This window comes from Anomaloglossus baeobatrachus, chromosome 4 (assembly GCF_048569485.1).
Source record: "Anomaloglossus baeobatrachus isolate aAnoBae1 chromosome 4, aAnoBae1.hap1, whole genome shotgun sequence".
Lineage (NCBI taxonomy): Eukaryota > Metazoa > Chordata > Amphibia > Anura > Aromobatidae > Anomaloglossus > Anomaloglossus baeobatrachus.
Genome location: NC_134356.1, coordinates 242,386,875 through 242,404,435, shown reverse-complemented (window position 1 = coordinate 242,404,435; position 17,561 = coordinate 242,386,875). Strand labels below are relative to the sequence as shown.

Here is a 17,561-nt window from a genome sequence, read left to right as displayed (position 1 = left end):
GCCGCCAAGTTAGTAGCCTGTTGCTGCCAGACCAGAACCCTGCAAACTTTCTACTATCTGCTGGCATTCCCAGCAACATCATGCCTGAATCATCCCAGGAATGCCAGCAGTTAGAAGCTTTACAGGGCTCTTGTCTACCAATGTGGTTGTGTATGGAGTTGGACTAGTTGTTGTGTTCCCCACTGAAGTCACCAATCACATTGTTGTAATGTTAAGAATGTCTTGGATACTTGTTGAAGTAATGTGCCATTTGAATTGTGATGTAATATATAATGTGTTGCATTATTGTGTGTGTATTGCCAAACTCTAGGGTAAAAAATAGTTAATGGTGGGAACTTTTCCATTGTGGGAGGGGTTAGAATGCAGGGAAAGGAACGTTTTCCTGTTAGAAGGTCAGATAGGGCTCAGTTTGTGACAGAAACAGACTTATGGCCTGAATGGTAGTCAAGGCTGCATGCAGTGAGTGACTTGTAACAAGAAAAAGGGGACTGGAACAGAGAAAGCATGCACCTAAAGAATGGACTGCGACTCGCAGTAAACAATAGCGTCAGGTCTGGGAACTGACTAAAGCATGGACTGACCCCCAATAAAGAGGGTATGGAGAGAAAATTCCTAACAGCAAGGTCTCAAGTGGCTTACAGCTCCTTAAAGGTAACGGACCAAGATGATACAGTCCATGGGCTAAAGTGAGGGTCCCGAGCGGGAGTTCCCTAAGCATCCAAGAGCTTTGAGCTTTTGTCCGGCTATATTGACAAACCTACTCCTCTATGAGAAGAATTAGACGTGGAACTGCAGGAAGACTAAATTACTTTTATGAACTGAACTGTGGTGCTAGGTTGGGTTGTACTAAACCGAGCAAGATCTGTGAAGACAAGAACAGCCCAGGTGGAAGTGGAGAAGGTGTGTCTTTTGGTGCACTGTATTACTGAAACATGCTATCTCATGTTCATAGTTGTCATCAAAGGACTGTCAAATAAATCTATGTTGCTTTTAAAGAACTGATATGATCTCTCTCCTGGAAAGAATTGTCATCTGGCCCTGGCAAGAGAAATCCATTTGGACCATGCAGTCCTACGACACAAGTCCACACACCCAGCCAGGACCTCATCGTTCATGTAGTGTGCAATGTGTGACAGATTAGTACCTGGCCCATGACTGCCACCCCGTGCCGCGTTACTCTTACTAGATGAGAAACTGTGGAAAGAAAAGCGCAATAGGGTCTTACCCCAAAAAGGGAGGAAGATATGTAATAAAAACACACTCACCTATAATGGTTGTGCCAGTCACAACCACTATACAGGCATATATAAGATCCAGGTCCAGGCAGCAGTCCCAAAGTTGGCTGATAACAGAGAGTGATAGAAGAAGGGTCTTAATTCCGCGCCAAGGACACAATGGATCCAGGAAGAGATTAATGCTTCTTTAATAACATGCACAAGTCTACGCGTTTCTGGAGACACAGCTCCCTTCATCAGGACATTGGCAAGAGAACATCAAATCTTGATTTGATGTTCTCTTGCCAATGTCCTGATGAAGGGAGCTGTGTCTCCAGAAACGCGTAGACTTGTGCATGTTATTAAAGAAGCATTAATCTCTTCCTGGATCCATTGTGTCCTTGGCGCGGAATTAAGACCCTTCTTCTATCACTCTCTGTTATCAGCGTTACTCTTACTGGGTCAGGGTCCTCTGAATCTTTGTACTTATCCCTGCTGTGCAGCAGATCTGACAAGAATTTTCAAAGTAAATATAAAAGCCACATCTGGTCTCTTTCCAAAAGTATGCATCTAATATTGTGAAATCTGGTGACACATGTACTTTAAGGACAATTTTATATATTGTATTTGTCATATCATTCTAGGTCCATACTGATCTCATGTTTTTGACCATCAAATACCAGGGTGACCCTCATTATTCATACTAAAGTGGTCACTTTATAGTCTTCATCGAAATAGAGGTGGCAATGCTTGAATGCAGCTTTCTCCGTCAAAAGGACCCATCACACACAGAGATAAATCTTTGGCAGATCTGTGGTTGCAGTGAAATCATGGACATATTGTTCCATTTGTACACAGCCGCAAACCAGGCACTGATTGTCCACAATTTCACTGCAACCACAGATCTACCACAGATCTACCACAGATTTACCACAGATTTACCACAGATTTACCACAGATCTACCACAGATCTACCACAGATCTACCACAGATCTACCACAGATCTACCACAGATTTATCTCTGTGTGTGACAGGACCTTATTAAGTCTAAGGAAGTTGCGGAAAGAAAAGACAAAGCAAAGGTAATCAAAAGTCTAACCATACCTGAAAAAGACTTTTAAATAGAAGCAAACAAAGAATCGTGGTGTCCATTTTGTAAACAATTAAGATGCATCATTTGCCAGGTTTCTTAGTATACCTATGAATTAGAAGAGGGAAGAAACATTTGATAGTAATGCTGTGGCAGAAATATATACAATTTTGTTTGGTTTATGAAAGACAATTGCAATACTCAGACTCCATTGAAATTACTTGGCTCTATGGTAGGCCATTCTGTTGTTGCAGGTATAATAGTACAATTTTAAAATGAAGCACATCTATTTAGCCTTCGAGTCAGGGTCCACGTATAGTCCTCACGTCAGTGGCGTAGCTAAGGGTTCAGCTCGGGGGGTGAAACATCTGAGTGGGCCCCTAACCAGGTAACCATGATAACTACGGCGACACAGACTAATCGTGGGTATAGTGGAATCTCAGCAGATGACACTGATATTACCGCTATATGGTGACTATATAGTGGTAGATATTGGTGCTGCAGCACATACAAGAGATCACAGTACAGTTACAGATAGTGACTTACATTTGACGTTCTTACAGATGGAATTGTTCACCTTTCCCGTCTTTTCCATCTGGCCCAGACCAACATGACAACTTCTTCTAGCCACAACTCTTCTACAGAGATTACAACAAAGACACATTTGACTTCTCACATTTCTAGCACCGCCCCCATCTAATCCCAACCTACACCAACTCCTCATCCTGCCGTCACCCCAATACAACTGCTGTTGTATGTGTCCCTATTAAGGCACCTGCTGTGTGGAACAAAAATTGTGCTCCTCTTACTGCTCCACATACTAATACCCCCACTGTGCCCTCACATACTAATGCCACCATTGTGCCCCCTACATGCTAATGCCCCAACTGTGCCCCCCACATACTAATGCCACCATTGTGCCCTTTACATGGTAAAATGCCTCCTTGGTGCCCTCTAGATGGTTGAATTGCCCCTAGAAAATATTAGTTCCCTGTGTAAGTGCCCTAGAAAGGTGCCCACATTTTGCTCCTAGAAAGTACTGATGCCCCCTGTGTGCCTGTGACGGTCACAATACCCTGAGTGCCCTTATAACAATAATGGTTCTTAACTGTCCACTTAACAGTTAATAATGTCCCCCCATGGACAGCTCGTCTATACACAGTATGAAGCCCCTATATACACAGTATGAAGCCCCTATACCTCCCCTATACAAAGTATGATGTTCCTATAGCTTTTCCTATGCACAGTATGATACCTCTACATTTCCCCTTTACACAGTATGATGGGCCTACAGCTTCAACAAAACAATGGTCCACAGACTGTATAATGGCAACCACAGTAGCCAACACACTGATTAATTGTTCCCACAGCAGCCCCCACATTGTATAATGGCTTCAATAGTAGCCCCCCACACTGTATGAGGGCCCCCAAAGTAGTCCCTACAGTATATGACAGTCCCAACATTAGCTTCCACACTGTAGACACTGTAGAAAGGCCCCCATTAGCTCCCAAAATAACTGCACATGAATTGAGGAAAACCAAGCGTGAAGCCGCTAAGATTCCATTTGCCACAAGTTTGGCCATATTTCAGAGCTGCAACGTTACTGGAGTATCAAAAAACACAAGGTGTGCCATACTCAGGGACATGGCCAAGGTAAGGAAGGCTGAAAAACAACCACCTTTGAACAAGAAACATAAGATAAAACATCAAGACTGGGCCAAAAAATATCTTAAGACTGATTTTTCAAAGGTTTTATAGACTGATGAAGTGAGGGTGACTCTGGTGGGCTAGATGGATGGACCAGAGGCTGGATCAGTAAAGGGCAGAGAGCTCCACTCCGACTCGGACGCCAGCAAGGTGGAGGTGGGGTACTGGTATGGGCTGGTATCATCAAAGATGAACTTGTGGGACCTTTTCGGGTTGAGGATGGAGTGAAGCTCAACTCCCAGACCTATTGCCTGTTTCTGGAAGACAACTTCTTCAGCAGTGGTACAGGAAAAAGTTGGTATTGTTCAAGAAAAACATGATTTTCATGCAGGACAATGCTCCATCACATGCATCTGTCGCGGGCGGAGGGGACGCGCTCGCCACGCTCGGGTCCGGGGCTTCTGCTGCTGCTCGGTGGCTCAAGCGGTGGGCCGGACCCGGGGACTCGAACAGCGCTCCTCGTCCACGAGTGAAAAGGGGTGGTTTGTTTTGGGAGATAGTTCGTGACACCACCCACGGGTCGTGGTGATAGTGGGCACCACCACTGCTGGTGACGGGGATCCCGGGAGCGATGGTAGGGAGCAGCTAGGATGTTGTCCCCTCCGTGGGTAGGGGTTGGTGATCCCGGAGCCCGGTGGTGTAACGGGGAGGCTGGATGGCTGGGGTGCAGGGTTGCAGGGGCAGCGCGGCGCGGTGCTGGATGGCACTGTTGTACTCACTCAGACACAGATGCACAGAGTCTTTGGTAAACCAAACGACTGGATGGACGGGTCCCGCAGCCGGCTGCAGTGTTTGTGCTCTCCCCGGACAGTGTGATGGTGGCTGTCTTTCCCTGCACCTTGTTAGAATGTTCTGACTCCTGTGGTTGCCCACCGGTAGTCCGCTCCCCGGCGTATAGGTACCGAAGGAGCCTGTTTTGCCCGCAGGCGCTGGCCCTTGGATCTCTAGCCTATGGCGTTGGCTGTATATCCTCACGGTGTGGACTGTTGCCTTCTGTCGGGTCTTGGTTGTTGGGAAGACCCTGGGGTTCCGGTCACACTCGGATTTGACTGTTGTTGGCGGCTCCAAGCCTAGTCGGGGTCCGATGGCCCTGCCTTTGTGCTTAGCTTCACTCCACTCCCCGGTTCGGTACCGGCGGGCCACCACCCGACCCCAGTCCTACGGTTTTGCAGAGATCCATTAACTCCTGCAGATGGCCACCACCATCTGCCAACCTTGCTGTTCGTGTCTGGGCCCCTACCCAGACACCGACAGTTTCTGTCCTCTCACTTTCACTGTCTGCTCAAATCTGTCTCTTTTCCCGCCTCCAGACCTGTGAACTCCTCGGTGGGTGGGGCCAACCACCTGGCTCCGCTCCACCTGGTGTGGACATCAGACCCTGGAGGGAGGCAACAAGGGTTTTTGTCTGACTGGTGTGACTATCCAGGGGAGGGGGTGTGTATGGTGTTATGTCTTTGACTACCTGGCTAGTCCAGGGCGTCACACATCCAACTACTCCACAGCGTGGCTGGCCAGTAAAGGTCTAAAAGATGAAAAAATAATGACATGGCCCCCTTGTTCACCTGATCTGAACCCCATAGAGAACCTGTGGTCCCTCATAAAATGTAAGATCTAAAGGGAGGTAAAACAGTACACCTCTTGGAACAGTGTCTGGGAGGCTGTGGTGGCTGCTGCACGCAATGTTGATCATAAACAGATCAAGCAACTGACATAATCTATGGATGGTAGGCTGTTGAGTGTCATCAAAAAAAAGGTGGCTATATTGGTCACTAATTTTTTGGGGTTTTGTTTTTTCATGTCAGAAATGTTTATTTCTAAATTTTGTGCAGTTACATTGGTTTACCTGGTGAAAATAAACAAGTGAAATGGGAATATATTTGGTTTTTATTAAGTTTCCTAATGATTCTGCACAGTAATAGTTACCAAACAGATATCCTCCTAAGATAGCCAAATCTAAAAAACCCCACTACAACTTCCAAAAATATTAAGCTTTGATATTTATGAGTCTTTTGGGTTGATTGAGAACACAGTTGTTGATTAATAATAAAAAAATCCCCTAAAATATAACTTGCCTAATAATTCTGCACACAGTGTAGTTAACGGTAGGCTGCTCTGGGTGGTGCACCCTACTGCCTCACCTATAAGAACTCTGCCAGATACACCACTTTAACTGTACAGGGGAGTTCTGCTTCTTTGACCTATTAATTATATCAATTGTATAATTCTTGTCAGATGCAGAATTTTGTTTTTTAAATTTATGGAGCTAGTTTTAAACTCCTTGGAAGATATTCATTTCATGCAGTGAATACTCCTTGGGGCATAACTCTCAAAGGTGAATGATAAGAAAGAGGGACAGAAACTGCGTTTCTAGCGCACCACAGCAAAATTTATTTTATGCTAATGTAGCACCCCTGAACCACTCAGGGCGCTACTAGGTCCTGCATCCTCACCAGGATGCAGGGCCTAGACCCAGGAACCCAGAACACCAGTACCAGTAACACCTAGACACACCAAAATCCCAGTTTCCACTTCACACCAGGGGTCATTGGCTAGTCAGACACAAGGGGATGGCCACCTAGAGGTTGGAGCCAGACCAGAGGGATTAGAAAACCTAGTGGGAGGGGACAGCATCAGTTAGTTAGTGGAAGTGGTAGAGAGGAGAGGTGCCTGAGAGCTAGGTCGTGTAAACGGTGACCCAGGGGCACAGGAGAGTGATCCCCAGGGTCGGTACACCCGCGTACCACTGGGACCAAAGCACCGACGGGTAACAGGGCCCTAGGTCAGGTGACAGCAGGGGCGTACATAGAAATCATTGGGCCCCATAGCAAAAGTCTAAATGCTCCTCCCTCCCCCTCCCAATAAAAAAAAAAATAAAACAAAAATTACAACATAAATCATCATCATACATGCTACTGGGGGCCGGCACACGTTACTGAGGGTGACATACATGTTACTGCAGGCGGGTTATAGTCAGAAATAACACATAGTACATAGTGTTACTAAACAACACCCACCATACCAAGGCCAATAATACATTGCAAAATAATGCCGCCACACCATGACCAAATATTATGACCACATAGAGTCTGAATATAACCACCATCCTGTTACTGAGCAAAGTCCACTGCACCAAGACCAGTGGGGTCACACCACAAATCCCCAAAGAATCTGCAATATGTGAACTTGGCCTAAAGTAGGGATGTCCTCCTTCATGCCCTTCACCACACACAATATAAATTTTAACATCTGTCTCCCCCATATAATGGTAACGATTATGACCCCCTTTATAGCATTAGGAACTACAGTAAAACTCTGCACAACATGGGGATAATACACACACACACAGTAATGGCACAGCCCAGGAGCAACACACACACACACACACACACAGGGATGGCATAGCCCAGGAGCAAAACACACACACACAGTGATGGCACAGCACAGGGGGAACACACACACAGTCATGGCACAGCACAGGAGCAACACACACATACAGTGATGGCACAGCACAGGCACAACACACACATACAGTGATGGCACAGCACAGGCGCAACACACACATACAGTGATGGCACAGCACAGGCACAACACACACTCAGTGATGGCACAGGCATAGGGGCAACACAAACAGAGATGGCACAACACAGGGGCAACACACACACAGTGATGGCACAGCACAGGAGCAACACACACAGTGATGGCACAGTACTGGGGCAACACACACAGAGTCATGGCACAGAACAGGAGCAACACACACACAGTCATGGCACAGCACAGGGGCAACACGCACAGTGATGGCACAGGAGCAACACAGTCACTGATGGCACAGCACAGGGGCAACACACACACCTTGATGTCACAGTACAGAGAAGTTTCTTTCTGTAGTGTTAGACATTTGTACATTATAATACTCACCTGCTCCTGTGATGTGAGAGATCATTAGTGTCTCCGGCCTCTCTGCTGCACTTCCTGTGAGTCCTCCTGGCTCCTCCTCCTGTCCTCCACTTTTTCTTTCAATTCCTTCTGTTCTCTGCTTCTCACTGTGTTAATGCTCTGTTTGCTCTTCTCTCATTTAGTCTCTACTCCTCCTCCACTTTGTTTTCCTGTTCATCTTTGTTTCTCCCGCGCTGTACTGAACAAGCTCCGGCCCCTCCCCTGATTGGTTGCTCTTCTCCTGACATCTCTCACAGCTCTCTGACTGGAATAGGAAGCTGCCTGGCAACTCCCTCCTCTTCAGTACAGGCCCCACACAATGTGCAGTGTGGGTGAGACTGCATCTCTGTGTTGCAGCTAGCCTGCAGCTTTACAATCTGTGCCGGCAACCAGCTGCCTTAATCAGCTGCTTGATGACACCCGGGGGCATGAAAGTGAAAATGCACACACAGTGGACAGCTGCCTCCGGGCTCCTCCAGCTCACGGGCCCCGTAGCAGTGGCGTGGTCTGCCTCTATTGACGGTACGCCACTGGGTGACAGTTTTAGACCTGCACTGTGAGGGGACCTTCACGGACCTCACTGACCCACAGATCCGGGGGGCACTAGCAGTAAAGCAAGGATTATAATACAAATCCCCTGGCTCAGCCCTACCTGCGGAGGGCCTACCATGATAGCTGCCATCACCACAAGCCCTACAGGTAACCCACTCAGCAGCGGCGGTTCCACCATATTAACCGCAACCCATAGGTGGCGTCACACTAATGACTTTAATCTCCCCTGTAAATACTCCCCATTTAAAAAGCACCCAGGGCACAGGACCGGGCAACGGCCACCAAAGTGACATTCCCCAGCTAAACACTGCCCGGGACCGAGTACCCCATTCCCTGGGCAACACCGCTTTTTCCGGATGTCATGAACAGGATATGGACAAGGCCCGTTAACCCGGGTGACGTGCGCCTTATGGACTGTTTTGTGCAAAAACTACCGCCATCTTTATTTTTGTGAAAAACTGGCTGCGCCATCCTGTGGCAAAAGCGCGCGAAACCCAACTCCGTCCCTGGGAGTGTGCAACATTCAAAAGCAAAACTAACTACAGGAAGCCGGAAGAGGCGCCGGCAGAATGCACCCTGGAGTGCTGGAGGGACGGCAGCTCTGAGCACAAGACCAGTGAACCCGCAAAAGACAAGATGTCTGCTCCCACGGACCGGAGACCAGAGCGGCCTGGCCGTGGAACCTTACCCTGGCTCAAAGAGCAGCTAGAGTGGCTGTGCCTCCGGATGCCGGCACAGATGATCCAGCAGATTGAGGACTGGCGTTCGGAGATGATGGGTATGGTAGTGACCGTGCTCACCCAAGAAGAGTGGGCCCTGGATGAATAGCACTGCCGGGAGCTGGTAAAAGTGCAAGCCTCCCTGGCTCTACTAGTCCCCATGGCATCGGAACATTTACCACTCCTGACCGCTGAACAGCCAGACCAGGCCTGGCCGCAACGCCTCCATCCACGACAGTTTTAGACCTGCACAGTGAGGGGACCTTCATGGACCTCACTGACCCACAGATCTGGGGACACCAGCAGTAAAGCAAGGATCAGGGTTTGGGACACAGACCAGCCCTACAGGGTCCACACTGCCCGCCGTATGGACAAGGAGACTGCCACAAAACAAGGACAGTCGGGCCTGAAACCGCTTCAAGCTACGGGGACCCAACTACACTGAGGGTGCCGGGGACAAAGCAACCGAGTCATCAAACTGGCAATGGACTTACAGAGACCTGAACTGGTCATCCAAGGGTCAAGAGTGAGTAGAGACTGTTAACTACAACCACGGTGTGGCCTCCTTTATTAACGGCGAAAATCTCCATTATACAAATCCCCTGGCTCAGCCCTACCTGCGGAGGGCCTACCATCATAGCTGCCATTGTGACGCCCCTTACCTTATCAGGGTGTCACAGCGAACTGCACTTCTTTTTCTTATGGTGCAAAACCCATCCTCCATGGTTCTGGGATCCTACCTCTGGTATTGTCCTCATCAGCACTCAAATCCTATCCACACCACACCCTGCCAGGCACACCAGTGGGTGGTCTAGGTGGAAAAGGGCCACCCGCCTAGGGGTCAGGCAGACTGGTGGGAGGGACATAGTCAGTTGAGTGGTAGCTCCCAAAGAGTGAGGAGCTGGAAGGTGTTGTAGCTCCCTGGGAGACTTTGGTTAGGTCGCAGACGGTGATCTGGGACCGGAAAAGTCGGAGACCCTGTCGCAGGGTATGGTAGAAGGGTGCCCAGACTTAGTTTTGGAGAGCGGTCGGCACCGAAAAGTCCAGTAACCGGACCGGTACCGAGCACGGCAGGGTACAGGACCCTAGATCAGGGAGTAGCTTCACGCAACCTGGTAATTCACCTGTGGAGGATAATCTCTTTATGTACATTCCCCAAGAGTTCAGAGATCGAAGGCACCAACACAACGAGGGGGATAGGGCTTTCCAGCTTATGCGGCCTACAGAATTCCCAAGTGTCAGCCATCGAGAGCACAGCTCCCCTATTTAAATATAGGGAGCTGGACCCCGACAGCTTCAGGCTGAGGGGGTCACTCAGAAACATCTATCTACATGTGCATGGAGGCAGGCTCCAGTCCACCAGACAATACCGGCGGGAACGGATTCCCGGACGAGCTCCCCAGAGTGGCAGCGGCATCCATAGACTTGGTTTACTTCTTGTCAAAGACTGCTTAATGGTTGCACCAACATCCACACAGCTTGAGTGAGTACACTGCTGCCCCTGCATTTTGCCTACCCCACAGCCCGCACCACGCCATCCTCTCACTTATCCTCTAGAGTCCCGAGGTCACCCCTACTCATGGAGGGAACATCACCTGGCTACATCTTCCCTGGGTACTCCCATCGGCAGCGGCGGTACTCCCCTTACCGCAAACCACGGGTGGCGTCACAAACTCTCCCTTGTAACTATCCCCCCTTTTACACTTCGAAGTGTCCGCAAGACCCCGGGTCTGGAGACCATCGAGCCACATCAACCCCGGATCCGAGCAGTTCGATTGCTGCAGGGGTGGTACACCATCACCACCAGCCCTAGGGGTAACGCACTTAGCAGCGGCGGTTCCACCATATTAACCGCAACCCGCAGGTGGCATCACACTAATCTCCCCTGTAAATACACTGTGTGCAGAATTATTAGGCAAATGAGTATTTTGATCACATGATAATTTTTATACATGTTGTCCTACTCCAAGCTGTATAGGCTTGAGAGCCAACTACCAATTAAGTAAATCAGTTGATGTGCATCTCTATAAAGAGGTGGGGTTTTGTGTAATGACATCAACACCCTATAGAAGGTGTGCTTAATTATTAGGCAACTTCCTTTCCTTTGGCAAAATGGGTCAGAAGAGAGATTTGACGGGCTCTGAAAAGTCCAAAATTGTGAGATGTCTTGCATAGCGATGCAGCAGTCTTTAAATTGCCAAACTTTTGAAGTGTGATCACTGAACAATCAAAGGTTTCATGGCAAATAGCCAACAGGGTCGCAAGAAGCGTGTTGGGCAAAAAAGGCGCAAAATAACTGCCCATAAATTGAGGAAAATAAAGCGTGAAGCTGCCAAAATGCCATTTGCCACTAGTTTGGCCATATTTCAGAGCTGCAACGTTACTGGAGTATCAAAAAGCACAAAGTGTACCATACTCAGGGACATGGCCAAGTAAGGAAGGCTGAAAAACGATCACCTTTGAACAAGAAACATAAGATAAAACGTCAAGACTGGGCCAAGAAATATCTAGTGTGTTTATTGTGTCCTAGTACCAGTCTCGTGTTCTTAACCTGTGTCTCATCCTAGAGCCTGCTCACTACCACAACTTCTGTGCTGCTACGTCTGAGCCACGACCTCCATTCCGCCACGTCTTAGCCACCACCTCAGTGCTGCCACGTCTGAGCCTCCACCTCCGTGCTGCCATATCTGAGCCACCACCTCCATGCGGCCATGTCTGAGCCACCACTTCCGTGCTGCCAAGTCCGAATTACCATCTCTGTGCTGCCACATCCGAGAACACCAGCATTGGACATTGAGAGACTGTTCCAGTCCGTAAGAGCCGACAACCACTGGTTCCTGGCAGTCATGCATTTAGGCCCACTGGGGCTGCGCCAGGCAATCCCTGTATAGGGGATCGCTATTGGTTAACCCCCCCCAGGGGAGTCTGGTGTACGGTCCAGTATCTTTGTAATTGCTGAGCAAAAATATCTCATATGTGCTGGATGGATGCAGGTCTGGAGACTCTGCAGGCCATTGTTAACATGTTTAGGCCATACAGACTTCTCACAGTGGCACGAGCAAAATGCGGCTTGTCATTGTTACGGTAAAAAATGGCTCCTGGGACATTTTGGAGAAATTGTCATACTACTGATTCCATGACTAAAACAATGTAACACCAAGTAGGTACCATGCATTATGCCACTTCATACCATAATTCAGGAGTATGAAGGTTGTGGTGTTCTCTCATGAAGGCCTCTTTATGGCATTGTCCACATTTTCTCCAGACCAATTTTCGGCTATCAATACATCAAAGACAAACGCATGACTCATTGATTTTGATAAATCAAGCCCAGTATGTTTTTCAAAAAAGGAGTTTGCCTATAAGTCTGAAGTCATAATGAGGCTCTACTGATGTGACGCCCAATAGTCATTAGAACAGGTGAAAGATTCCAGCGAAGGATCAAATTGAAATATAAGATAAAAATTAATTTTTTTATTATAAATATAGTTAACAATCAAAAGTTCTGAAGTAATTCTGGCAATATGTTAAATGCAGTCTATGGTGGAAAAAATCAGATAACGCGTTTAGGCTTTAAGAGCCTCCATCATGATCACCGAAACACGTTATCTGATTTTTCTAATGGACTCAATGGACTGCATTTAATGTATTGCCAGGATTACTTCAGTACTTTTTGTTTTTATTACATTTATAATAAAAGTTGAATTTTTATCTTACACTTCAACTTGATCCTTCGCTGCAATCTTTCTCCTGTTACATTTTCACTGCTGTGTGGTGGCTCCTGCCTCATCCGAGCGTGGATTACTAAATATTAATTTGCATCTAAACGACTGATCTGATGAGCTGAATATATTTTTCTGTTTATTTCCAAACAGTCATTAGAACATGTCACCCAGGCCCCCTATTCTTCTTTGCTGTACAACCACAGTAAGTGGGAACTTCATTGGAGTATTGGTCACACATGGGCACTCCTGTTTTATTTAAATGGTAAGTTATTGTTTTCTCTATGGAATGAAGTGGCATTGCTGTCATGTTAGTGATAGGCAGGGCCGGGACGGATGTTTTTTCTTATTTTGTTTATTTGGCTCAGCTCTCCAAAAATAACTGGTTCTTCTGAATCTTAAGTCGATCCTTATGAAATATGTGTTGCGGTGAACATATATTTATAGAAAAGTCACCATAGTCCGATGTGTCATCGTTTTAACATCAATGCGAGCCATGCAATTTGTTCTCACAAGGGTTCCATACAATGTTTGTGGACTAACTCTTTTAAGGAATTTGCTGTGGTAGAAAACAGTAGGAAACAAAAACACCATCGGGTGATACCCTTTTGAAAATATCAGCTGCTGCCTCGTGGCTGGAGATGAACTCCTCCAGGAAAGTTGAACAATATAAATAATATCATGATATTAGTCTATACTGCTGTAATGAAGAATCCTTAGGACCAAGATGAGTTGAACTTTTTTATTTCCACAACGCATTTCAACATTAGACTAGAGTCTTTTTCAAGTGAAAAAAGCAATTGCATAGCAAGTGTTCAGGGGCAGAAAAGAGGGAAGATTGGAGTGAGGGTGAAGGTAGGGGAAGGATAGAAAATTGAGGATTAGGCCTATAATGAGGTTGCATAAAAAGAAATAATGAGGGAAAAAGAGAAGAAAGAGAAGAAAATAGATTGAGCCGCGAAATGAGGTGAAAATAAGAAAAAAGAGAGGAGTCGATAGGGGAAGTGTTAGGTCTGGATCATTGTTGGAAAAGTGAGAAGGAAGGGGGTAAATGACCTGACTGAGCCATTGGGAAAAAGAGAAAGAAGGGACAAACTAAAAGTGGGGATGAGAGGTGACAAGACATGCCACAGAGGAAGGGATGAGGCAAGAGAGAACCCATGATAATTGTTGTAGATTAGGATAGCATGGACTGCAAGTAGTCTGTGCAAAAGACAAAAAAAGTGATAAAATAAACATTGGGAGATATCTCGAGCCAACCAGTATATAGCCAAAGACCACAGGTGAATATTTTGACTACGTAATATAGTGAAGAATATAGAAGATTAAATATAGAAAGAAAATAGATAAAAAAGCATAAAATGATGAAGGTGAAACTCGTAAGAGGAAGTGAAAAACTAATGAATAGAGATTTTTCCAAGATGGAGTGTGTGGAAAATGTATATATTGTCAAAATGAGGTGGTGAAGAGACCATGATGAACTGAAAAGGTGTGAGATAGAATAATGAAGACTGGTTGAGATTGGAACATTGAAGGGGACATTCGAAATAATTTATTGGTGATGAATAGAATTTTTACTCAAGTCTGAGATGTGTAAAAAAAGAGTTTTGAGGTGTCTAAGTGGGGAGGTGAAAATCAAGAGAAAAAATATTAGGCAGGCACTTGAACATTTGCTATGTAATTGTTTTTTGTTCGCTTGTTAAAGATGTTAGTCCACCATGGAAACACGATGCGGAAATAAAAATCATTCAACTCATCTTAGTAGTAAGGATTCTTCATTACAGTAGTGCAGCCTATTATGATATTGTCTAAATTGATCAAAGAATGTGTAGTAATGAGTGAGCTCTACCATGATCGGGTACTTGGAAAGAGCAGTTGGATGCTCAGATGGGCGTGACTCAAGTACCTGAGGAAAATGGAAGTCAATAAGGAACTCAAGCATTTTTTCAAGAAATCTTCCAGAAAAATATTCGAGTTCACCATGGACTTCCATTATACTTGGTACTCATGTCCTGCCCATCCAAGCATCAAAGTGCTCTTAACAAGTACCAAGCACCCAAGCATAGTGCTGTTCGCTCATCACCACATTATAAATGGCAGCGATGATGTTAGCAAGAATGTCCAACAATTCCAAAAATTTTAAGCAAAACAAATAAATAGAATTTTCTCTCCTCTTTTCAAAGTGACAGCACAGAAGTCACAGTCTTGAATCTGTTGCTATAATATTATTATAGCCATGGGATATTAAACTAGTTGATTGTAGTTCTAATAGAGTTGACCAAGGTCATATAAAGTGACAAAAAGAAAGAAGAACTCACCTCGCACTGCCCAGTCCTGAGCATCCAGTATTACAAGTGATATCAATGCTCCAGCAGAATAAGTTTAGAGCTCATCCTTGTACAACGTGAATTCTACTCTACAAAAGTGGCCGGCAGTTCCGCCTCACTACATGCTGTTAATTAGACAAAGATTCTTCTGCACTACTCCCCCTAAATGGATGTTGTTTTTTCTCTTCACTTATGGATTATAATTTCACGCCCACAGTCAGCTATTTCTTATACACCCCAATTTGTGCAGCCCATTCTTTCTTTTTCGCTTTTATGAAAGTCAAGGGAGGTCTCCATGGCAACAATGAGGCAACAACCTCTCTCCGACGGTCAGGCTGAGAGTAGGAGTCTTTGTAGACTTCACACGAGAGGGGGACAATTACTTATGGAAAACAAACCACAAAGCAATTACATCTGCAGAATCTCATTTTAATAACATTAGCTGTCACCGGATTTTAGAATGAGCGGTGTAGCATGGCAAAATAAGCATCTTGAAACTTGTAATTTGTCACTTAGTCTAAGGTGAAAAACTAATCCTATAGTATTTTCACATAAGAAATTACAATAAAAAAAGTCTTCATAAGATTTATAGTTACTTAAACAGAACGATCAAATTGTACACAAGGTAACACTAACCAATCACAACGCAGCATTCATTTTTTCCGGAGAAGGTCATGAAATGAAAGCCAGGCTGTGATTGGTTGTTATGGGCAGCAAGACCAGCTTTTTACTGATACACAGTTTATATAAATAACTAGAAGGTGGCCCGATTCTAATGTATCGGGTAGTCTAGAATGTGTATGTAGGTTAGCAGATTGAATAATAAGGTAATGAATGGACTGGATGGGTTAGGTTTAATTTAGTATTCTTATAATTGTTTATTGCTTTTAAAATGACAAACAACAGAAGGAACAGTTTTAATGGATGAGTCTAATGTTTAATGATGTCCATGGCTTGTAATGAAAGAAGGCCATGAACAGTGTAAAGTTAAGTAAAAATATGCTGATGCTGTGATGTGGCCCAATGCTGGTATGTGCCCCTATCATGGTGCAGCCACCATCCTGACATGTGCCCCCAATCTGCGGGGTAATTTGTGTGGGGGGCGGAGTGCAGGGGGGGTGGAGCCGAGCGGGGCCATGGCGCTGAGGACGCCAGTGCCGGGGACTGCATGGCTGGGGACAGGTGACTATCCAGGTGTATGTGTGTATTCAGTATATACATGCGGAGGGAGGAGTGTGGGGGGTGGTGGAGCCAAGCGGGGTAATGTGTGCAGGGGGCGGAGTGCGGAGGGGTTGGAGCCGGGCGAGGCCATGACGCTGAGGACATCAGTGCTGGGGACTGCATGGCTGGGGACAGGTGACTCTTCCTGTGTGTGTGTTCAGTGTATATTTGCGGAGTGTGGGGGGGTGGAGCCGAGTGGGATAATGTGTGCGGGGGGCGGAGGCGAGCGGTGGGTATGTGTGATGCCCTGGACTAGTCAGGTCGTCCCAGGTAGTCCCATGCACACACACCCCTCCCTAAAAAGGTGACAGCAGCCAAACTTTAATACCCTTGTCACCACCCTCCAGTTTTGATGTCTACACCAGGGGGTGGAGCCAGGTGGTTGGCTCCACCCACCGAGGAATTCACAGGCCTGGAGGCGGGAAAACAGTTGTTGTAGAGAGTAGTTCCAAGAGAGAAGTCGAGTTCAAGGGCAGACCTGTGATCAGGCCTGCCAATAGTCTACTCAGGTGGCTGGGTTGGAGCCCAGTCACCTCTGGCAAGGAGGCAGACGGTGGTGGCCGCCTGCAGGAGCTGGGATTACAGCCGGTGGAACTGTAGGGACCAGGGTCGGGCGGTGGCCCGCTGGTACCAAACCGGGGAACCAATTGGAAACCGAAGCACCAGGAGGGGTACTCAGACCCAGCACAAAGCCCAGAAACCACAGGGCTGAGTCAAATCAACTGATTGAGGACTGGACTTAAGGACATATCACACACAAGACCTGACTTAAGACAACAGCCCAACCATTAGGGTAAAGCCACTGCCAAGGCATAGAGACCCAAAGGGCCAGCGTCTGCAGGCAAACAGGGCTCTCCCGACACCCAGCAAGCCGGAGAGTGGTCTACCGTTGCTTAGGCATAGGAGTCATAACATTCACATTAAGGAGGTGCAGGAGAAAGGCGGAAACCCCCAACCTATTAAGGGAGAAGCTGCAGCCGGCTGCAGGCCCCGTTCATCACCTGATTTGGTTTACCAGAGACTCCAGTGTGTTGTGTCATAGTGAGTACACCAGTGCCTTCGGGCCGCGCACTGC

The 17,561-nt window shown here is 46.7% G+C and overlaps 1 protein-coding gene across 1 annotated transcript in view; it reads right to left on the bottom strand.

The window, feature by feature from the left end:
* Positions 1-2,366, bottom strand: part of PTPRQ (protein tyrosine phosphatase receptor type Q) — an 855,789-nt gene extending 853,423 nt beyond the window's left edge. Inside the window, exon 1 of the mRNA XM_075342420.1 lies at positions 2,319-2,366. Within this exon, the coding sequence (XP_075198535.1) occupies positions 2,319-2,366 (48 nt within the window). The remainder of the gene's footprint in view (positions 1-2,318) is intronic.
* Positions 2,367-17,561: the final 15,195 nt, after the last annotated feature.